Genomic DNA, 20,381 nt, shown 5'->3' on the forward strand with positions numbered 1-20,381 from the left:
AGCACCAGAAGTTAGATGCGTCGCAACACGCATGCGCGAATACGATGCACCCTTTAAACAAAGTTAAATTTCACTCAAATAAAGACGTGTTAATGCGTCATAACATCAAAAAAAAAATTGATCATGCGGGACTTGACTGTATGCGTCCAGGATATCGGTATATTGTGTGGACTTAGTTATTATCTTAAATCGTAGAGCCTCTCTGACTCTACAGCCAAAATCGAGTACATTTGGAAAATTCTTAAAGACGGAAGTGAGCACTCCTGTTTTTCGACCAAGACTGAGCGCTGCGCATGCATGTCAGTTTTTGAATGTTTATTTACTTGTGTTATACATGCCTATGAGTTCTTCCCGAAGATACAGAGCTTTAATCTGCTTCTTAGTCTATCCCGCTGCGGAATGGCAGCGGCAGCAGAAGCGACGGAGGACCGCAGCGGCGGAGCGCTAACAGGTGACGGGGAACCTGAGGAGGCCGAGGACTTCACCTGCTCGGCCTACTGCTCCGAGCTCTCTCGGCGGCAGAACGAGCAGAGGAAGTCGGAGCTTTTCTGCGACGTGAGCCTGGTTTTTAGCTCCGGAGGGGTGTCTGAGGAGGAAAGGGTCCAAACCTTAGCCGCCCACCGCTCGGTGTTATCCGCAGCGTCGCAGTACTTCACGCTGCTGCTGGGCGGTGACTTCTCGGAGTCTCGGTCGGGGCGAGTGGAGCTCAAAGAATGGAGCTCACCAACGGGACCAGACCCAGACACTGTGGAGAGTGTTATACAGTTTATGTACACTGGACAGATCAGGGTGACCACTGCCAATGTGCATGAAGTGTTGGAAGTGGCTGACAGGTAAAACATTTCAAACCATGTTTCAAAAATATTAATATACTTCCTCTTACACGGAAGTGTGGGCATTTGTCCTACAGGTTTTAGCCTCTATTGATACATGAGACACACCTGTCTGTGTCCCCGTCACATCAGCAAGTGTGGCTAGTTTTGAGTTTACACACCTGTGCCACTTGGCAATCCACTGTTTACCAAGTGCATTTGGCAGGTATATGGGCCTAAATGGTGGTGTAAGTTGTTTGGGAAATCAAACAAGGACTTTTGAAAAACATTACATTTTAATGCCATACCTGCCTCAGCGTTCTGGCTTACTAATGTAACACCTGTGTTTTTCCTACTGTGACATGTCAACATTTCTGACTTTTCTATGTATTGTATCATAAGCAGTAGGTTGAAGTGTTTATGTTAAGAAAAATGATAGCTGCCACATGGGCCCCAAAAAGTATGCTGTTGGTAGGTAAGTTTAACAACAAGATACATCCCAGGGTAAAATCACTTGGAGACCTACAATTTGGCTTATTTAAGCATTGTACTGCAAGAAACTAAACAACTAAAAATAGTAAACCACTACAATACATAACATGTTTTCTGGCTGACAGTGCCTTGGTTTATTTTGCTTAACGTTTCTACAGGGTGTATTTCCGAACATGAGTTTTAACTCGATATCTAATGTTTTTTTTACCTAAATCTTTTGTTTATCTTACTGTTTGCAGGGTTTAGTTCCATCTGCTTTTACTGATTAATTAATCTCGACTCCAAACTAATTTGCATACATTACTGCTCCTACAGGTTCCTGTTGGCCCAGCTGAAGAACTTCTGCGGAGAGTTTCTGATGAAGAAGTTGAATTTATCCAACTGTGTAGCAGTGCACAGCCTCGCCCACATGTACACCTTGGACACGCTGGCCTTGGGAGCAGCCAAGACGATTAGAAGACACTTTCACAAAATAATCAGCAACGAGGAATTCTTCACGCTGCCATTTCACCTGGTCCGGGACTGGCTGTCAGACTCAGGGATCACTGTGGACTCTGAACAGGAGTTGTTTGAGGCTATAGTAAAATGGGTGCACCAAAACACAGAGGAGAGAGGGAAGCAATTTGAGGAGCTGTTCAAACTTTTACGGCTGCCTCAGATTTCTCCTACTTACCTGAGCAGGGTGGTGAGGAAGGAGCCCTTAGTGGAAAACAATGCGGCCTGTCAGCAGCTGGTGATGGAGGCCCTCGAGGTCCACGCTGTTCACTTTGAGAACCTCAAGTCAGCTGATTTTGAGCTCTGTGCCTCCTATACGGCAGCAATCCAGCCACGACTCGGCCAGAACATGGATGTAATCATGGTAGTCGGTGGTGTTTCAGAAGGCGGGGACTATTTGAGTGAGTGTGTGGGCTACTTTGTTGCTGAAGACCGTTGGGTAAACCTGCCCCACATTCACAACCATCTCGACGGACACGCTATCGCAGTCAATGACCACCATGTTTATGTGGCAGGCTCCATGGAACCAGGTTTCGCCAAGACGGTGGAGCGCTTCAACCCCAACCTCAACTCCTGGGAGCAGGTCAGCAGCCTGACAACCCGCAAGCACTCCTTTGGCCTCACAGGTGTCAAAGACTTACTCTACAGCATCGGTGGCCATGGCAACTTCAGTCCAGGCTTTAAGGACGTTACTGTCTACGAGCCGGAGCAGGACGAGTGGCACAATCTGGAGCCAGCACCGAAGATACTAAGAGATGTAAAAACAGTGAGCATAGAGGACCGCTACATCTATGTGATGGCAAGGACTCCTGTAGACATGGACAATGAGGACGGACTGAGCACTGTGACCACCTGCTACGATACAGAGAGTCACAAGTGGCAGGAAGTGGACTCCTTGCCGCTTGTTGATAATTACTGTAGTTTTCAAATGGCTGTCGCATCCACCAACTTCTACCACACAGCTTCTTGTTGCTCAAAGAGCTACAAGGTAACACTTCAGGATGCTCAGCAGACAATAAGCAGAGACATCTCTGAGGAAATCCTGGACAGCCTCCCTCCAGAGGTCCTCAGCATGGAGGGTGCTGCTGTTTGCTACCTGGGTGAAGACGTTTTCATCATTGGCGGCTGGAGGAACTGCAACAACATGGACAAGCAGTACCGCAAGGAGGCGTACCGTTACTGTGCTGAGAGGAAGCGCTGGATGCTGCTGCCGCCCTTACCCCAGCCCCGCTGCAGAGCCGCAGCCTGCCACGTCCGCATCCCGTACCATTATCTCCACGGCTGCCAGCACTACCCCATGCCCCAGAACCTGGCTCGCCAGCGGGACCGCATGCAGCAGATGCAGCAGCTCCACCGACGCACCCTCACTCTGCGCAGACAGCTGCAGTCTCAAATCGAATGTTGAGAGATTCTTCTAGTAAGCACTTCATCTGCTGATATATGCCTTGCTGTTACCATGTAACCTTTGTCTTATTTTTTGCCTTTATTGAGGTCAAATGTCTGCATGGATTGACCTGGGGCTGGTTAAGATAAAAAAGAAATATATATATATATATATAATTAACCGGATGTGCTCTTAATTTATCCATCTTACATTTTAATGTTGGCCTTGCATTATTAACCTATGCCTTATTCTGCCAGTAAATCAAACTGATTGTTGTCTCATTTCTGAAAATATTGATGTCATTGCCAAAACAACTTAGCCCAGCTGTATGTGCTCTGTGTTAACACCTAATGATGTCAACGTGGTGTGATGAAAAACAGTTGACAGTGATATTTAATTAAAATGTTGTGTTTTGGTCTAAACTTTAAAGTAATGTTTGTCTATGTTTATTGTCATGTTAATTGTTGTTAATTATAGGTGTGTGGATAATTAACTTACTGTAACAACAACCAGATGGGCTTTCCCTATTTGACTCCTCCTGCTACTTTAATGTTTCTTCTACCTCCAGTTTCCACCATGTTTTTTTTTTGCACTCTAGAGCTTCACACATCTAAATAATATTGTGTATACATAGTGTATATGTTACGTGTGCCCTACTTAAAGCGGTCAATCATAATATTTGTAGCAAAACTTAAGTATTCCAACGCAGCACATATTCAGGAATTTATGTTATCCCCTTCTTAACACATAATCTTGCTTAATACATTTTTGCACTAAAGTAAGTGCATTACTTTTTCATATTGTGCAACACTTAGCCATTCCAATGGATATGTTTAAATGTGTATGATTTATTTTTAACAAAATGTGCATTATTTGATTATACAGGTCTATTATTTATTTCCACCTAAATTCTCGTCCCATTCGACTTTTGTTAAGACTCTTACTTATGACTCAAGGTCTTTAAGACACTGGCTTTGTGGACTAATTGGTTTTGTTTCCTTTGTGCTTCTTGCAGAATTGGCACTGTCTTACTTTGTCTTACTGCACTTAGAAATGTGGGTAAAACAATAAACAACAAGGCTTTTTACGTGCATACGGTCTTCGATATTTCCCAATTGTGCCAAAAAAAACACAGCTGCTCATTAATACATTTGAAGTCACTGTTGCTTGCACTTAAGGGACTTTATTGTTAAGTTAATCACTGTAAAGTGTTGCTTTCTGTTTTGCTTTCTATTAATATGATCTAATAAGGCTTTGCTAGGCTAACAGTGTTTCATACTGTGTGTAATGTGAACCGTATAGATTGATCAGTTGTATGTGGAGTTTATCATTTTCTCAAGAATGTATTCTCATAAACCCTGATTTTAGTCAATGGCATTCTCTAACCAAGTTGCAAGTGCATTTTTTTCTGGGATATGGATTTTGTGAAAGTTTCATTCCATTCGTCTGTGCAAGAGAAAGTGTACTGACATTTGCAATCAATTAAAAACCAGTTGTCATCTTTGAGGATGTCTCTCCATATATTTATATTACGCATATAACTTATTGATCAAGTTTGAAACCGTCAATATCTTTCTAACTTTAACAAACGTAACCGTGGGCATGATGTTTGCCAATGGATCCCTTGGATTTTAGAGTTTCATGTGATATCAGGATCTTTCCCAGTTTAGGAAATTAGCTTGTTATAGCATTTGGTGGATGGACATACATTTCAAGAGAACAAAACAATCCCGATGGCTGCTCTATCCTTAATGTGTCCCAATGATTTTTGATGTCTTTATATTTATATGTCTGTATCAGAGGATTCATCCAACAGATTGGCCTTTTTGTGTTGATAAATTATAAAATGATATTGTTGACTGTTACTTTATTCATCAGCAATGCTAAAGTGTGGATTATTTCAGTAAAAACTCGTTTTTATGTTTGAGATGCTGTGCGGGAAGAGGTAGGAACGAAAGTTAGTCGGAACCTTTGTGTGTATTACGTAGAAGCGGGACAATTATATGGATGCCACAATAGAACGTAAACAAATCATTCAAACCGCTAGTCGTCTGTAGATGGTTGCACTATTTTTTTAAAGATTTAAAATGTACTTTTGAATATATAGCTGATGTATTTTAACTGTTCTTAATAGCTGTCCAAACCTCGTCAGCTCTCCGCTTAAAAATGGTAAGTTATTATTGTATAATATTAACGGCCAGCTGTTAGCTAACTCCTGTAAATAATCAGTAAACAAACGGACTGTTCAAGCTTCACTTTATTTGATTTTAATGTCGAAACAACAAAGTGCAATGCAATTTCATTCAAATATAAATGGCCCCTTTGTATAGCGAATACATACTGTGTGAAATCCTACTGAGGACACACATCAATCAGTCTGTGCAGTACTGTCAGGCAGTTTGTTAGCTATAATCTCTTAAAAATAAAAATCCTTCAAAAGAACAGCTCAATTTGAAGTGATTACAAACTCATAGGTCATGTCACAGTTTTACATGTCCAGTTAACCTGACTAAAACAACACATTTACCAGTTGTGTCCAGGAAAAAGAGAGACCTGTACAATAAGCATTACTAAAACGTGTGTTCTCCCTGTCTCCACCTTCAGGTGTACCATATTCCCTGGATCTACACACCTGTGCGGTCTGTCCTGGCAATCTGGCACCAGCTGACCAAGGCCGAGGTGAGGAAACGCATGAAAGACAATTGAAGTTTAATTTTAGGAACGTTACCAAGTTATAATTCTGAGTTATCTGTGTATGTGCCTACACACAATAACAATAATGCCTGATTTTAGAGCCTTGTGTGCACAAAAAAATGTAACCCTGATCTTAAAGTGCAAGCATCTAAAAATGTTTTGTCCCACATCACTCTCCTTATGTTTTGCTCTCTGTGTCGTGATAAACATGTGTTCTAAGACTAAACTGTTCCCTGGTCAGATCCCAGAGTTGGCCAAGTGCTCGGTGCTGATGAGGGATCGCAGCAGAGTGGAGGACACGATCTACGCCATGCAGCGAGCAGGGGCAGGCCGCCTGCAGGTGAGAGAACTCTGCAGCATTTCATCAGAAGAGTTGAATACAGGAAATAACACTCAAACATACTATGATAAACCTGGAAATAAAGAGGTGCATAGCAACACTTTTCAAAAGCAGTTACTAAGCTTGGAAAGTCCACAAAAGTCAGAGGTGGTATATCTAATTACACAGTCTAGACTGTAGACTATTGCATTTCAATTATATTTGTAATGCACCAGCGCCAACGTTTTGGACCTGACATAAAGACTTATGACGCTTATGATCGATGCAATTAGTAGTCAGCATGTGTGTCTATGCTCATAAATGTTGGTAGTAATGACCAGCTTGTGAGCATTTATAGGGAAGTACACATTTGCCAAGTTAAAACTGAGCAAAACTGGACTATATCTGTGCTTGATCATGAATGTGTGTTTGCTGAGTGATAGAGTATTGATCGAAATAGTCTTATTTCCTCAGGTGATCTCAGACTTCGATATGACACTGACCAGATTTGCCCACAACGGAAAGAGAGTTCCTACCACGCACAGTAAGGAACATTTTTCCTGTCATTTTTTTTGCCAGGATGGTGTGTGCTTTTTCTGAAATTGCTACTACTTTTTTTCTTTATTTTCCAGACATCCTGGATCACCGGTTGTTGATAGACGAGGATTGCAGTAAAAAGGTAAATGTACTACCATCATAAGTTCAGAGAGAGTGAACAATTTAAAAGAATAATAGGTCCATTTTCCCCTTGTAACAATGTTTGCATGCTGTAACTTCAGGTGTTGGTTTTTATGCAGTGACATAAATGCACAATGAACTTTTAAAATCAAATTAGTTTCAGAACATGAACTTCTAGATATACGTATGTTCTCTAGTCTGCAATTCTCATTCTCTCAGCAAGTACCAACTGAGGCATCCCTTTCAGGTGGTCTGTATATACTGTATATGTTCATTGTTTCTCTTGGTCCACTGCAGATAAGGGAGCTGTTGAACACCTACTATCCAATAGAGATTGACGCTGGCCGGACTGCTGAAGACAAGCTGCCTCTCATGGTGGAGTGGTAAGAGACATACTGATATAAATAATAACACCTGTCTTCATCATATACTGTTCAAATTCAATTAAAACTTTACAAGGAAAAAATCCCACACTTGTGATTTGTCTCATTGTTTTATGGACCAGTTGAACTCGGACATCATAACATTTTTTTTTAAAAGCTCCACTTCCTGTAAGGACTAAAGAGAAGTGAAACAACCCAAAGCCTGATGGGGGTGTGTGTGCTGCTCTGTGCAGGTGGACTCAAGTCCACGAGCTGCTGATTCAGCAGAGGATCAGGAAGGACCTGCTGGCCCAGGCTGTGAAGGAATCCAGCGCTATGCTCAGGTTAGCACTTTGCCCATATTAATCAATACCCTGATTCCATTGATGGAAAGTAACTAAGTACATTACACTACATTTGTCTGGCAGCTAAAACGCTCACAGGGATAATCCTCTGCTTAAATAGTCATTTAACTTTTGCTACTTTTAAGTACATTTTGCTTTACTTGTAAAAAGCAGTATTTTGAATGTTTTCTTAGATAGTCATTGGATCATGTGTCTCGTCATGTTGCTGAATTGCCTCTGTTACGTCTAACCCCTCGCCGTGTGTGTGTGTGTGTGTGTGTGTGTGTGTGTGTGTGTGTGTGTGTGTGTGTGTGTGTGTGTGTGTGTGTGTGTGTGTGTGTGTGTGGTGTGTGTGTGTGTGTGTGTGTGTGTGTGTGTTGGTGTGTGTGTGTGTGTGTGTGTGTGTGTGTGTGTGTGTGTGTGTGTGTGTGTGTGTGTGTGTGTGTGTGTGGTGTGTGTGTGTGTGTGTGTGTGTGTGTGTGTGTTTAGGGAGGGCTACAAAGTGTTTTTCGACCGTCTGACGGAGCAGCAGGTGCCTCTGCTGATCTTCTCGGCTGGTGTCGGAGACGTCCTGGAGGAAGTGATCCGACAGAACAATGTCTTCTACCCCAACGTCCACATCATCTCCAACTACATGGACTTCGACCAAACTGTGAGTTTTATACTGTATTATTACTCTCTGACATGTTTTATCACATATATATATCCTATGAATTTTCTATATTTTTATTGACATTCTACTATGACCTTTTTATAAAAATAAAAAAATGTACGACATTTTAAGACAACTAATAAGTCATTTCTTTATGATCTACTATAGTATAAACCAAAATATGGAATGTTTTATGGCACACTATACTATGATTTGTTATGAGATTTATTTTTTTTTTTAATACAACACTCATTTTAATGGCATTTGTATTGCATACTATGCTATGACTTTTTTGACATACAATTACTCATACTGTTCTATGATTATTTATCAATGTTTTTTTCTTATTCTGAAATACTACATGTCAATATAATGACTTTTTTTCAATTACACATCTAAATGTTTATATCATTTATTGTCTTTTATTACTAGAAATGGGCCTTGATAGGGAAATACCAATGCAATGATCATTTTCTCTAATTAAGTGATACATTTTAGGGCTTGGAAACAGTAACAGAATAAATGAATACATCAAGCACTATTAAAACCACATCTACGTGTATTTATCATAGTACAATTCCTCTGTGTTGCTGGTAGACATCAATACAAGTACATAATGTACCTTTAATGCAACATATCCATTGATTCTTCTCACCAAACATTGTAGGGGGTCAACATGATTTCACTCCAGCTTTATCCTCCATATGATGAAACAGTAACTGAATGCTGTGTTGTTCATAAGGGGGTCCTGCGAGCGTTCCAAGGCCAACTCATCCACACTTTCAACAAGAGGGAGGGGGCTCTGTCACACGCCTCTGGCCTCCGAGTGCTGCAGGGTCGCCCCAACGTGCTGTTGCTAGGAGACTCTTTGGGAGACCTGACCATGGCTGACGGTGTGTCCGAGCATCAGAACATCCTCACCATCGGCTTCCTCAACGACCAGGTCAGTCTCATAGCGTGTTTCCTTTTAGCAACACATTGAGATCCAGAGTTTGTTTTCTCAGTGTTTGTGTCTTGCAGATGGACGAGAGGAAAGAGTTGTACGTCAAGTCCTTTGACGTCGTGCTGGTGAAGGACGAGACGATGGAAGTTCCCAACGCTATACTCAAATACATTACCTCATCAACAGACAACAAGTTAGACGCATGATCTTCACCTACCTCAATCCAGACCATGAGACTGGTCTGGTCTTTCTTTTACACTCTGTGTTTTGGCTGTTTCTCTAAGCCATAATACAAATGTTTAAAATATTTTTGAGTTAGGTCAGGCATTTGCTACTTCGTTGAGAAGAATCTGTGATGTCTCTTCACACAGTATAACAGGGCTGGGTTTTCCTCCCTGCCGTTTCATTTGTTGGAGAGAATCCTCAGATAAAAACCTTACTACCTACCTACCATGAGCCACCTTAACAGACCTCAGTGCAGGGAGGATTCATATTGTCTTGGTATTTCAAAAACATACCAGCAACCTCTTAAAAATGTCATATCTATTGATTCTCACTCCTTTTGAGCAGAAACAAATAATTATTTTACTTTTTGTTTACAGTCTATTTTAAATGAATCTTGTTTGAGAAAACACATACATTGCATTTTGTAAATGTCTCTTTATCTGCCAAGTGTTCTGTTTCATATTCTAAGTTGACAATAGTGATATCAGTTTTTAGGCTATTGAGTAAGAACACTAGAAACACAAAGCTACAATATTTGATGATGCTGTTGATTAATTATATGAGTGTTTTTTCATTCAACTGATTCCTAGCTACTTGGAATTATAACAATGTGCTGGTTGTCCTTAACTTTAAGTGTAATTAAAGAAAGTATTCAAATGTACCGTCTGGTAAGTGTACTATTTTCAACTTAAAACATACTATGACTTTTTTCTGAAAATACTAGTTGATACTATGGTGTTTTTTTTCTATCATTTTTCAGAAAAGTTCATTACCTGGGATTGTCTGAGAAAATAAACATCATTTTCCATTTTCTTAAAAACCTTTTTTATTCATGTGACTTTCAGGGACAAATAAAAGGTGCTTGTTTGGGTTTCTGAAATACAACTATCAACACTCCACAAAAAAGACTTTTTACACTCGCCTTGTCATAAAAAAAAAACATCCAATGTGATAAGAAAGTAAAAAAACCATGATGATGTATGGAAAAAGTCTCTGACAGCTTGTTTTTAAGGTGGTGGGTTGTTGTTTTTCCTGAGAAAAAGCATTGTGTCTCTTTACAACTCCTCGTGTAACTCCCGTTCTTTGTCCTCTTCTACCTTCAGTTTAAGTTCGTCGGCCGTGATCACTCCGTCTTTATTCCGGTCTTGGTTGCTGAACATGTCTTCAATGACTTGCTCCATGATCATTCCAGGCTTTATCCGACCTTTGCCGTCAGTCACCTGCAGCTTGATGAACTCCCCAAACTAAAATGTGACAACAAAAAGAAAAGAATCACATATCAATAACAGTGCTGTGTGATATAACTAAAATAATTATGTATGCATCAAACCACGTTAAACTGGGGTTCTCCTGGCGTTTTACAGGTCGTTTGGGAAAAGCAGAGGATGCACTGACTTTTTATGGCATAGTATCCAATAACTATGCTATAATATATTAGGATTTTTTCATATTACTTTATCTTTTTATAAAAATGTAATGGCACAATTTAGTTATGACTTTTAATAATGTCATATCATTACTTTTTCTGACTATTTTAAAAGGCATACCATACAAGGATTATTTTGGTATGCCATACTATGACTTTTATTTTATGGCATAGTATACCAAAATATAGACAATGACATTTTAAAGAATATTTTGGAGGCAAACTTTACAATAACTTTTTTATGGCATACTATACTAAGACTTTTTAAGCCCAAGCTTTACTTGGTAACCTATAAGCTCAATGTTAATTTACTGGACACATTGTTCATTCATAATCTTAGGGGCTCTTATCTGCCATGTGAAATAATGTAGCTGGTTGTGTCACTGTAAGAGTTAACGTACCTCCTCCTGTGGGACCTCTTTGTTCTTGTTGATGTCCAGGGCTTCAAACAAATCAGCAGGGCTCTCTTCAATCCACACGAACAGATAACCAGGTGGCACTCCCTTCTCGAAGCTCACCAGTTCAACGTCGAAGAGCAACACAGCACTGCTAGGCACACCGGTGGCTGACAAAGAGAAAAGAAAACAAAAATGTGTTTACCTTTCAGCATTTTAGGAAATGGTGGCTGACAAAGAGAAAAGAAAACAAAAATGTGTTTACCTTTTAGCATTTTAGGAAATCAAATGTATAAAACCATTTAAACTGGACTGATATTGTGAGTCTTACCTCCTTTTTCTCCGTGTCCGAGGTGAGGAGGAACTGTTATCACCCTCTTCTCTCCCACACACATGCCTCTCAAGCCTTCGTCCAGACCGTCGATCACCTTATCTGACCCCAGAACTGCATCCTGAAGGTGCTCGTAGTCGTGTCTGAGGACGTAGATTGGGCAAATGTAAGTGGTAATCTAATATTGTTTAAAAAAAAGAAAGTGGGACGTGTGGGTGACTCACGAGGAAAAGAGAGGCGTGCCGTCCACCAGGGTGCAGTTGTAGTGGTAGCGGACGAGGTCGTTCGCCGCCGTGGTTTCGTTACACGCTGCGGGTTTGTGTGTGATGGCGATGCTCACTGTGTCGTTGGGGTTGTGGAAGTCGATGATGTGAACGTCGAACACAAGCACAGCAGAACGGGGGATGACATCACCTGGAGAGACAACGTTATTATTTAATCTCCTTAGATTGGTGGAAAATGATCCTGAGTTTTTTTTCTTTACATCTGATGTTATACATTTTATGTTTTTAATTTCCTATTGTTATCTTTATCTTGTTTTACCTATACTATCACATGTTTGATTATGCATCTTATTTCCCATTCTGTCTTTGTTTACCATTATTTTAAACTTATTTGTGCAAATAAACACTTTTACAGCAATTCTGTCTTCATATACATTTTGGTTTACAGGTTTGTTTAATAATAAATAAATTCAGTTCAATGTTTGCAGACAACTTACTACAAGCTGCATGGTAGATCTACTCTGACTCACCTGCTCCTTGCTCTCCATACGCCAGATGAGGAGGAATGATGACTCTGCGCCTCTCTCCGATGCAGATCCCCAGCAGGGCCTGGTCCATGCCGGCGATGACGTACCCCATCCCGATGTAGGTGTTGTATGTGCTGTTCCTCTGGTAGCTGTTGGCCACGACAATCATAGATTCATTTTAAAATTACATTTATACCTTGAGAATAGGAATAAACACTTAGGGGTCTCTTGTGTTCAAAACATGTCTTTATTGAGACAGCACCATTATAATGAAGTGATTTAAACAGAGGATAACATGTTCATAGATAAAGTACAAATTGCTGCAATATGACTGGCAACTTTACTGTGACTGTAACGTGAGCTCACCTGGTGTCAAAGGTCCTTCCGTTCAGGAAGGTGCCGTTGTAGTGGTACCGGACGTAATCTCCAACCACAGACTTGCGTGTGCAGGACTCCGGGACCACCGAGGACTCAATGGTGAGGTTATCCTTTGCGTTGTGAATGTCTTCCAACAGGATATCGTACACCAGGGTTGCCTGGGGGGGAATCTCCTTACCTGGAGAGCAGACGGTGAATAATTAGAATTGTTTTTAATGAGGGGATGTTATTATTATTTTTTTAACTACAGGATTTAAAAACTTTGCATAAAGATAAAACAAAATACAAGGGGCAAACATGTTTGTTTCGAACCAAATCCATTTCCTTGTTCCTTCCATATTTATTTAAGTGTCCGTCCTTGTACATGTAAACGGGGACCGCACCTAAAAATATTGCTCCATAGCACTACTAGTGGTAAAAAAGTGTTTTAAGTGCAAAGATGAAAAAAGCTTGTATTAATGTATATACGCATTTATTGATGAGATGTGATTTGGGGGATATGTCTGGTACTTCCTTGTAACATTATTTTATTTTTCTAACCTCTAATTTCTTTGTGTTTGAACAATCACGGTTTGGTTGCAAAGCAGTGACACCAGATAAACTATGACCTCTCATTAGACTTTTTATTGATTCATAATTTGTGCTCACCTGATCCCTTTTCTCCGTAGGCTTTGAAGGGTGGGATGATAATATTTCTGATCTCTCCCACACACATACCCAGCAGGCCTTCCTCCAAGCCATTTACCAGCCAGCCCTCACCGACCAAAGTGTTGTGTGTCTGATGCCTGTTGTAGCTACGTAGGGCTCATACAAGAGCAAAGTCAAACACAACATACCTGCATGGCACAGTACAAACACAGAAAGAGCTGTTATTCAGACAAGGCATTCCTTCAGATGAAAAAGAGATTTAGTGTCAAACAAGAATCTTTTCATTGAGAGTGGTTTATTTACTATTTTTCAGGCTACAGTTGTTAAGCTATCTGTATATTGTATGATGAATAGGTCAGCATTTTGGACACCAACAGTAATCAAAGCCATAATTTACCTGGAGTCAAAGACTGTGCCGTCGAGCAGAGTGCCGTTGAAATGGTAACGCACAAAGTCAGTGCTCATCACAGAGCGTTTGCAGTCTTTGGGGGTGCTGATGGTTTTGGTGACCACCAGGTCGGCTTTGTTCCACAGATCCAACAGATGGAGCTCAAACATCAGGGTGGCATCTGGAGGAACCACGTCGCCTGTAAACATGGTTGATAAAGGTTAGACAGCAATGACATAAATAACTTTAGATATACTCATTTAAATTCACTTTTGTGAAGTAACACCTTAAATCAGGGTGTTTGTGTAATGGTAAGATAACAAAATTAAAAATGTGATGGTTGCAGTACCTGAATTTATTCAAGCCTAATGGTATTTGATTAAAAATAACTTAATGTCAAACATCTTCATATTGAATTCTGATAAACTGTATCAATACAGTGCATTCATTGCAGCAGCATGTTTTAAGGTTTGTTGGTTTATTGAATTTTAATGATTGCTTGACTTTTACTCTGGCACCACCACAGTGTTAATAGTATCACTTATATGTGAAATATCTCAACATCTGCTGGATGGAATGGCCTCATTTAAATAGAGGCAATCATGTTCCCCAGAGGATTGAGCATATACTTTGGTGCCCCTTCATTTTCCCTCTAGCTCCACCTTAGGTTTTCTGATCAATTCTCGTCTAACTCCATCATTGTGCCAACATTTCACAGATAAGAAAGCATAAGCATGCTAACATGATAAACTAAGAGAGGTACATATGGGAAACATCATACCTGTGAAGCATTAGCATATATGCATATTCATTGTTAGCATGCTAATGTTAGCATCTAGATCAAAGCACCATTGTGCCACAAGTACAGCCTCCCAGAGCAGCTAACAGACCCTGCAATAAACACTGAGCCTATGGGCCCCCATTTAGACACAGAAAACAGTATTTATATGCTGCTGCTACTACCATTACTCAATTTTCAAATATATAAACTAATTTGGACAACTTGATGAGACACAAAAATAGTTTAAGGTTATGCATTACATTAAATAAAATATAAAAATGTCTACAAATTTAATTGTAACACAGGGCCCCTCTCTATGACAAGATACACAACATACTTTAGTATTACAAAACCCATTTTTTGATTGAACAAATAAATACCAACATAAAAAATTGCCACATAGACAAGTTGGAGCCTGGGCAAAACGGAAATTTCATTTAACTCCTAAAAAAATAATGTCCTGTATATGCCAAGAACTAGAACACACCATGACTAACATTCAGTCTTTAAAGGCAGCTGCGCACCTCCAACAAGGTACCGTTTGCGCAGACCAGATTGAAAGTGACATTTACCTGCTCCGGCGCTTCCATAGGCCAGGTGGGGCGGGACGGTGATCGTTCTGCGCTCATTCACACACATGCCCTGCAGACCTTTGTCTATCCCAGCGATGAGCCGGCCCTCTCCCAGCAGGCCAACCTTTGCGTCTCCCTTCTCATGACTGTGGATGATCCGAAATAAAAAAATCAGAAGTGGGTCAATAGGATGTTCACTTTTTGAGAAAATTAATATTATGTGCAAAACATACGCATTATGTCTATTTATAGACTAATGCAAACCTTTTTGAACATTTAAATCTCAGTTGATGCATTTTTGTTTTTTAAATGGCCAAATTGCATCGGGCCTCTGCAGCAAAAATAACTAACTTTTTAAAGTAATACAAATGAACGCATTCACAATTTAAAAAAAATGCGTATGAACTTACCTTGAGTCAAACGTTTTTCCGTCGAGAAATGTGGCGTTATAGTGATAGCGAACATAATCGCCCTCCTTCGCTTCCCGTGCACAGATTGCGGGGATGAATTTTCTGTCCACGACTACATCTAACACGGGACTGGGATTACACTCCACAGATGACCACGTAGTAAGGAGGAAAAACGCAACGCAGCAGGCAAACATCGTTACAGAATCAGAGCAAATAAGTTAAACGAATCCAAAATATAAATTAGCCACTAAATGGAGGAATTTAAAGCCTGGAGCCGTGTGCACTCTTTACGCACAGGGCCGTGGTTGCAGATGTGGCGCAGGCAGCGGATCTAAATGCTGTAAACGTGGACAATCTCCAGGTTCCAGTGAAGAGTTTTCATAGCCAGGGGGAAGGAATGTCGGAGTTGGAAAAGGGGGGAGCGCCTCTGTCAAGTTACCCACAATAATGTAAGACCACTACTTCCTTTAACAAAATAAAACAAAATCACAACAGATGCTAATAAACAGAAATAGTCAAAACATTGATTGTAGTCTGAATTCAAATCTTTATTAATACACAATGTGTCTTTAAGGGTGTGTTATATTTTAAATGTGGTCCACTTCTGAGATCGATTGATATGTCCAGATTTTACGTTTTTTATTCAATTGTGTCTGTTTCCGCTTTTATTTTGAAAGGATGGCCTCCCGTTTATTTGCTTAGCTTGTTTCTTCAGCACCGTTTCAGAAATCACAGAGATCCGCCTCTGTGGCTCAGTCAGACCATCAGCCGTAAAGAGGTCTGAAAGCCCCCAAAGTTTCAGCTTTTCCACTAATGCCGTGAAGTTTCAAAATGTGATTAATGTAGAGATGACACGTCCCAAGTTGATGCAACAGGTCCAGTCTCTTTAAACATGCCGAGTCGGGCCTACGATAGAAATCATTCCGGGTCAAGCATCAATAAAAAGTCTCCATAAGACTTAAAAGAGAACTCAAATAGCCTAGATATAATGAGCATGGAACGTTTTAAGCATAATCCACAACATTATAAGAACACAAATCCGCAAACCTAATAGAAGACACTGTATTCATTTCTATAGGATTTACGTTTATACATTTGATCTTATGCTGATGTATTACTCATATGTTAAGTAAACTTGCATTAGGGAGCAATCAACAACTGCAGATCAAACAGGACAACAATGCGCACTCGCAGTCACTTTTACGCAAGCATTTTCTTGTGCCAAATAAAGAAGCAGAGCAGTGTGTGTGACAGCTGAAGGCCTGCATGAGAAACCCGAGACAGAAACTCTGAAAGACCCAATCCCGGAATTCCCACAGAGCCCTAAGCACTTCAGCAGACCACCACTCAGGCACAGGAAAACAAGAAGAACAGAGAAAGGACGCGGAATAATATGTGGGATATTATCTTATCATGGTGGCATTTTGCGCAAAAGGAGGCGCGCTATTGACGTTGCTCTGTTTGACCTTAGCTTTAGGGACAGACGCGCAATACGAAAACTACAATTTCAAAATGTTCCCCAAGGAGGAGCTCATGCCCCTCACCGCTGCGTATGGATTGGCTTTGGATCATTACGCAGCAGAAACGTGGACGGAGTCGATCAAATACTTGGAATTGAGTTTGCGTTTGCACCGGCTCCTCAGAGACAGTGTGAGGTACTGCGTGCTGCACTGTAATAACAGCAAATATGAAGAACCGTCCTTCACAGGAAACAGGGACCTCAGCGTCAACTGGCACGTGATAATGAGAGCGTCTTGTCAGAAGAAGTGCAGAGCGCATTTCCCCGCGCTGCAGCTGCCTCCTCCAGGCAGAAACTTTCTGGAGGAGTTCAACAGGAGATCTCCCTACAGATACCTGCACTTTGCATACTCGAGGGTGAGATACACCGTACACGTGTAACAGCACACCTTGAATCCACATACTACAGTCATATGTATGTCATTACCTTATTAGGAACACCATCTTAGTATGAACAAATCAATACATTGAATAGCCTTTACAGAAGAAATAAAAACATGGTCATTGGATGCCAGGTGTCTTTGAGATGGATTACATGGGTCACATGGAACACGAGCAAAAATAAAGTTGTATGAAATTCAATAAATTGGAAATCATAGATACAATTGGTATTGCAGTTATACAAAATTACCATCAATGACAAATGTGAATACAAATAAAAACGAAATTGTGTCTTAGACAAAATACCCAACATAAAAATGGGAACTACAAACCTTGGTTCCAATATACTTAAACTAACACAAGCAAAATTCCGCAAGTTAACCCTCTGTAAATGATAAATGAGTGTGGTCAAATATTTCTTCCAGCTGAATGACTTGCAGAGGGCCGTCCCATGTGCCTACACCTACCTCCAGAAGAACCCTGAGGACCAGGAGGTGCAGCAGCTGATGGAGGAGCACAAGAGCCAGTACGACCTGAAGGGCTACCTCTTCGACCACGAGCAACAACCCTATGAGGTGAGGGCCACCTAGACTCTGTCCTTCATACAAATATTTTCTGCATGGAAAAGTTGCACAATATTTGCTGAATAGTCACATTAAGAACAACATCCCACTCCTTCAAAGATTACAGCTTTCTCTAACTTTGACAATATTAATAATGTCCTTTCTAGGCCTCCTTTCTGAGAGGAGTGAAACTCATAAATTCAGGTGACTACAGCGGCGGTGTTAAAGACATGGAGGAAGCTCTGAGGTTCTACCTCCTGGAGTTTGAGCTCTGTCAGGCAGACTGTGAAGGGATCAGTCAACTTTCACCAGACAGGGACTTCTATGCAGTCATAGCAGGTTAGTATGCTGTTAAACAAATGAAGAGATAACATCACTGAACAGCCAAGAAAAGCAAAACTGGACTCAACTGGCTGTTGTCGATTAATTTGTAGTTAATATTTTACGTAAAAAATACATATACATTAATACGTTTTAAGGTTCTTATATCCAAATAAAATATAACAAATTGTAAAAGATTAATGTCATGTTTTGTATGTCTATTAGTTGCTTTTTCTTCGTTCCTCTCCCTATTTCGCATTTATTCATTTTTTATTCTAACATTTAGAAAGTTTTTTGCTAACCGTTGTATGATAATCGCACAGAAGTTTTAAAAAGGGACCTATTTTTTGCAGAAAAAGTACTTTCACTTTTGATTTTAAGCATATTATGTTTGTACTTTTACTTAAGTATGATTTTAAATGGACTTTTATCTGCAATAGAGTACTTTGAACACTGTATTGGTGCTTTCAATTAAGTAAAGGACCTAAATGCTCTTGTCTTTGGTTTTACTTAATAATCTCTGCTCTTCCTCTCCACAGATGAATATGTTGATGTATTATGCTGTAAGCTGAAGTGCGAAGAGAACCTGATGCCTAATGTCGGAGGTTATTTTGTGGAGAAATTTGTGGCCACTATGTACCACTACCTCCAGTATGCCTATTATAAATGTAAGTTTACAACAGAAACTCTCCATCAGCTCTCCATCACTGCTCTTGAATAACATCAACACTCATCTGAGTATCTCCCGTTTCTCTCCGCTCAGTGAACGATGGCCGCAGTGCGCTGCCCTGCGCGTACAGCTACTTCCTGTTTGAGCCTGAGGACCAGGTGATGAAGCAGAACCTGCAGTACTATGGCGCCTACAGTGAGCAATGGGGCCTGCAAGACAAACACTTCACACCCAGGATGGTGAGAGCAAATATCAGATCTGTCTCCTCAGCTTTCCAAAACAACAGCTCCTAATTTGTTATTATTTCAAGATATTCAGTGTTATGAGAAGAACACATCTTACAAAATGTAAACTCGAAACAACCCCTGAGGAACCAAAGACTAAAGTGTGTCCTCATCTGCAAGTTGTCACATTATATCATAAAGCAAGAAATGGTCAGAGATACAAACTTATCCTGTCACATAAAAAAAAGGGTAGTTAAACCTTTTCTTACTGAAGGCCACTATTCACTTTGGTTCCCAGCTGCTTTGAAGCAGAACTGGGTAAAGGACAGGAGCTGAGTGTGTTATTCTCATGCTCTTGTTGTTTGTCTGTTTGAACAGGAGGCTCTGAAACTCTTCAACCACACTGTCACCCAGAAGCAGATGCTGACCTCTGCACAGAAGTACCAAGAGATGGATGATCAGGTGAGATAAAAGGGAAAATACAGTTAAAAAAAAAAAAAATCACTTGAGATTTCACAATAATTAGGAGGAACAAACTTGGAGTCTACTGACTTTAGATAGCGCTTTGTGACATGAAACAAAAGGCCTGTTTGCGAATATTGTAATAAAAAAAACTGATTTTTGTTTTCCCCTCAGGATTTTCTTGGAGCAGAGGAAGCAGCACTTTTGGCCTCAGAGTCTCCGGATGCAGAGTTTGAAGGAATGGGAGACTACGAGGAGTGTTTCACCGCTGACTGGAGGCAGCCCAAAGGCAAAGGAGACGCTGGAGAGAGCTGAGAGTTAGGAATTCACCTGGAACAGTATTCCTAAAACATGTCAGAGATCACCAGAAGAAAAGGACCAGTTTTCAGCATTTCAGTTTCGTGTCAACATCTGTTCTCAGAGTTAGTTTGAATTATTCTCTTTTGTATCTATTTATCTGTTTTTTTAAGAAATACAATAAAGTCAATATGAACTGTTCATACCAAACTAGTCTGATAAGGTGTTCAGCAAAGAGTTTGATCAGCTTGATTACAATACTGTATATTAAGGGAATTACCGTAATATACTGCATGCATGCCTGTATTTACTTTTAAATGGCGCCTTGCAAGGATTGAATACCCAGCAAAGTTGAAAACATTATTAAGTTTAGAACATGTTTATGGTGATTCAAGGCATGCAACACCTGTGAACTGTGTGAGGCACGGATACAGAAACATGCTTCCAGTCCTAAACATCCCTGAC

At 40.4% G+C, this 20,381-nt stretch overlaps 4 protein-coding genes across 4 annotated transcripts; 3 read left to right on the plus strand and 1 right to left on the minus strand.

The window, feature by feature from the left end:
* The first annotated feature begins 45 nt into the window (after positions 1-45).
* Positions 46-5,035, plus strand: klhl11 (kelch-like family member 11). Its single transcript, XM_034214276.1, has 2 exons — positions 46-833; positions 1,620-5,035. Exons 1-2 carry the CDS (start codon positions 298-300, stop codon positions 3,202-3,204), a joined length of 2,121 nt encoding a protein of 706 aa, XP_034070167.1. The 5' UTR covers positions 46-297; the 3' UTR covers positions 3,205-5,035.
* A 159-nt stretch (positions 5,036-5,194) lies between these two features.
* Positions 5,195-10,061, plus strand: LOC117544894 (7-methylguanosine phosphate-specific 5'-nucleotidase-like). Its single transcript, XM_034214401.1, has 10 exons — positions 5,195-5,352; positions 5,788-5,862; positions 6,119-6,217; positions 6,671-6,740; positions 6,829-6,875; positions 7,172-7,257; positions 7,491-7,580; positions 8,070-8,232; positions 8,975-9,175; positions 9,253-10,061. The coding sequence occupies exons 1-10, from the start codon at positions 5,350-5,352 to the stop codon at positions 9,379-9,381; spliced, it is 963 nt and encodes a 320-aa protein (XP_034070292.1). The 5' UTR covers positions 5,195-5,349; the 3' UTR covers positions 9,382-10,061.
* Positions 10,062-10,201: 140 nt separating this feature from the next.
* On the minus strand, positions 10,202-15,868 carry fkbp10b (FKBP prolyl isomerase 10b). Its single transcript, XM_034214398.1, has 10 exons — positions 15,481-15,868; positions 15,071-15,216; positions 13,727-13,916; positions 13,330-13,475; positions 12,670-12,859; positions 12,307-12,452; positions 11,777-11,966; positions 11,553-11,695; positions 11,228-11,391; positions 10,202-10,644 (listed from the first exon to the last, which is right to left on the minus strand). Exons 1-10 carry the CDS (start codon positions 15,672-15,674, stop codon positions 10,456-10,458), a joined length of 1,698 nt encoding a protein of 565 aa, XP_034070289.1. The 5' UTR covers positions 15,675-15,868; the 3' UTR covers positions 10,202-10,455.
* A 547-nt stretch (positions 15,869-16,415) lies between these two features.
* Positions 16,416-20,117, plus strand: LOC117544893 (endoplasmic reticulum protein SC65-like). The gene is made up of 7 exons (XM_034214400.1): positions 16,416-17,355; positions 17,805-17,954; positions 18,110-18,281; positions 18,803-18,931; positions 19,027-19,172; positions 19,536-19,619; positions 19,794-20,117. Exons 1-7 carry the CDS (start codon positions 16,894-16,896, stop codon positions 19,932-19,934), a joined length of 1,284 nt encoding a protein of 427 aa, XP_034070291.1. The 5' UTR covers positions 16,416-16,893; the 3' UTR covers positions 19,935-20,117.
* Positions 20,118-20,381: the final 264 nt, after the last annotated feature.

This window comes from Gymnodraco acuticeps, unplaced genomic scaffold (assembly GCF_902827175.1).
Source record: "Gymnodraco acuticeps unplaced genomic scaffold, fGymAcu1.1, whole genome shotgun sequence".
In the NCBI taxonomy this organism is placed as follows: domain Eukaryota; kingdom Metazoa; phylum Chordata; class Actinopteri; order Perciformes; family Bathydraconidae; genus Gymnodraco; species Gymnodraco acuticeps.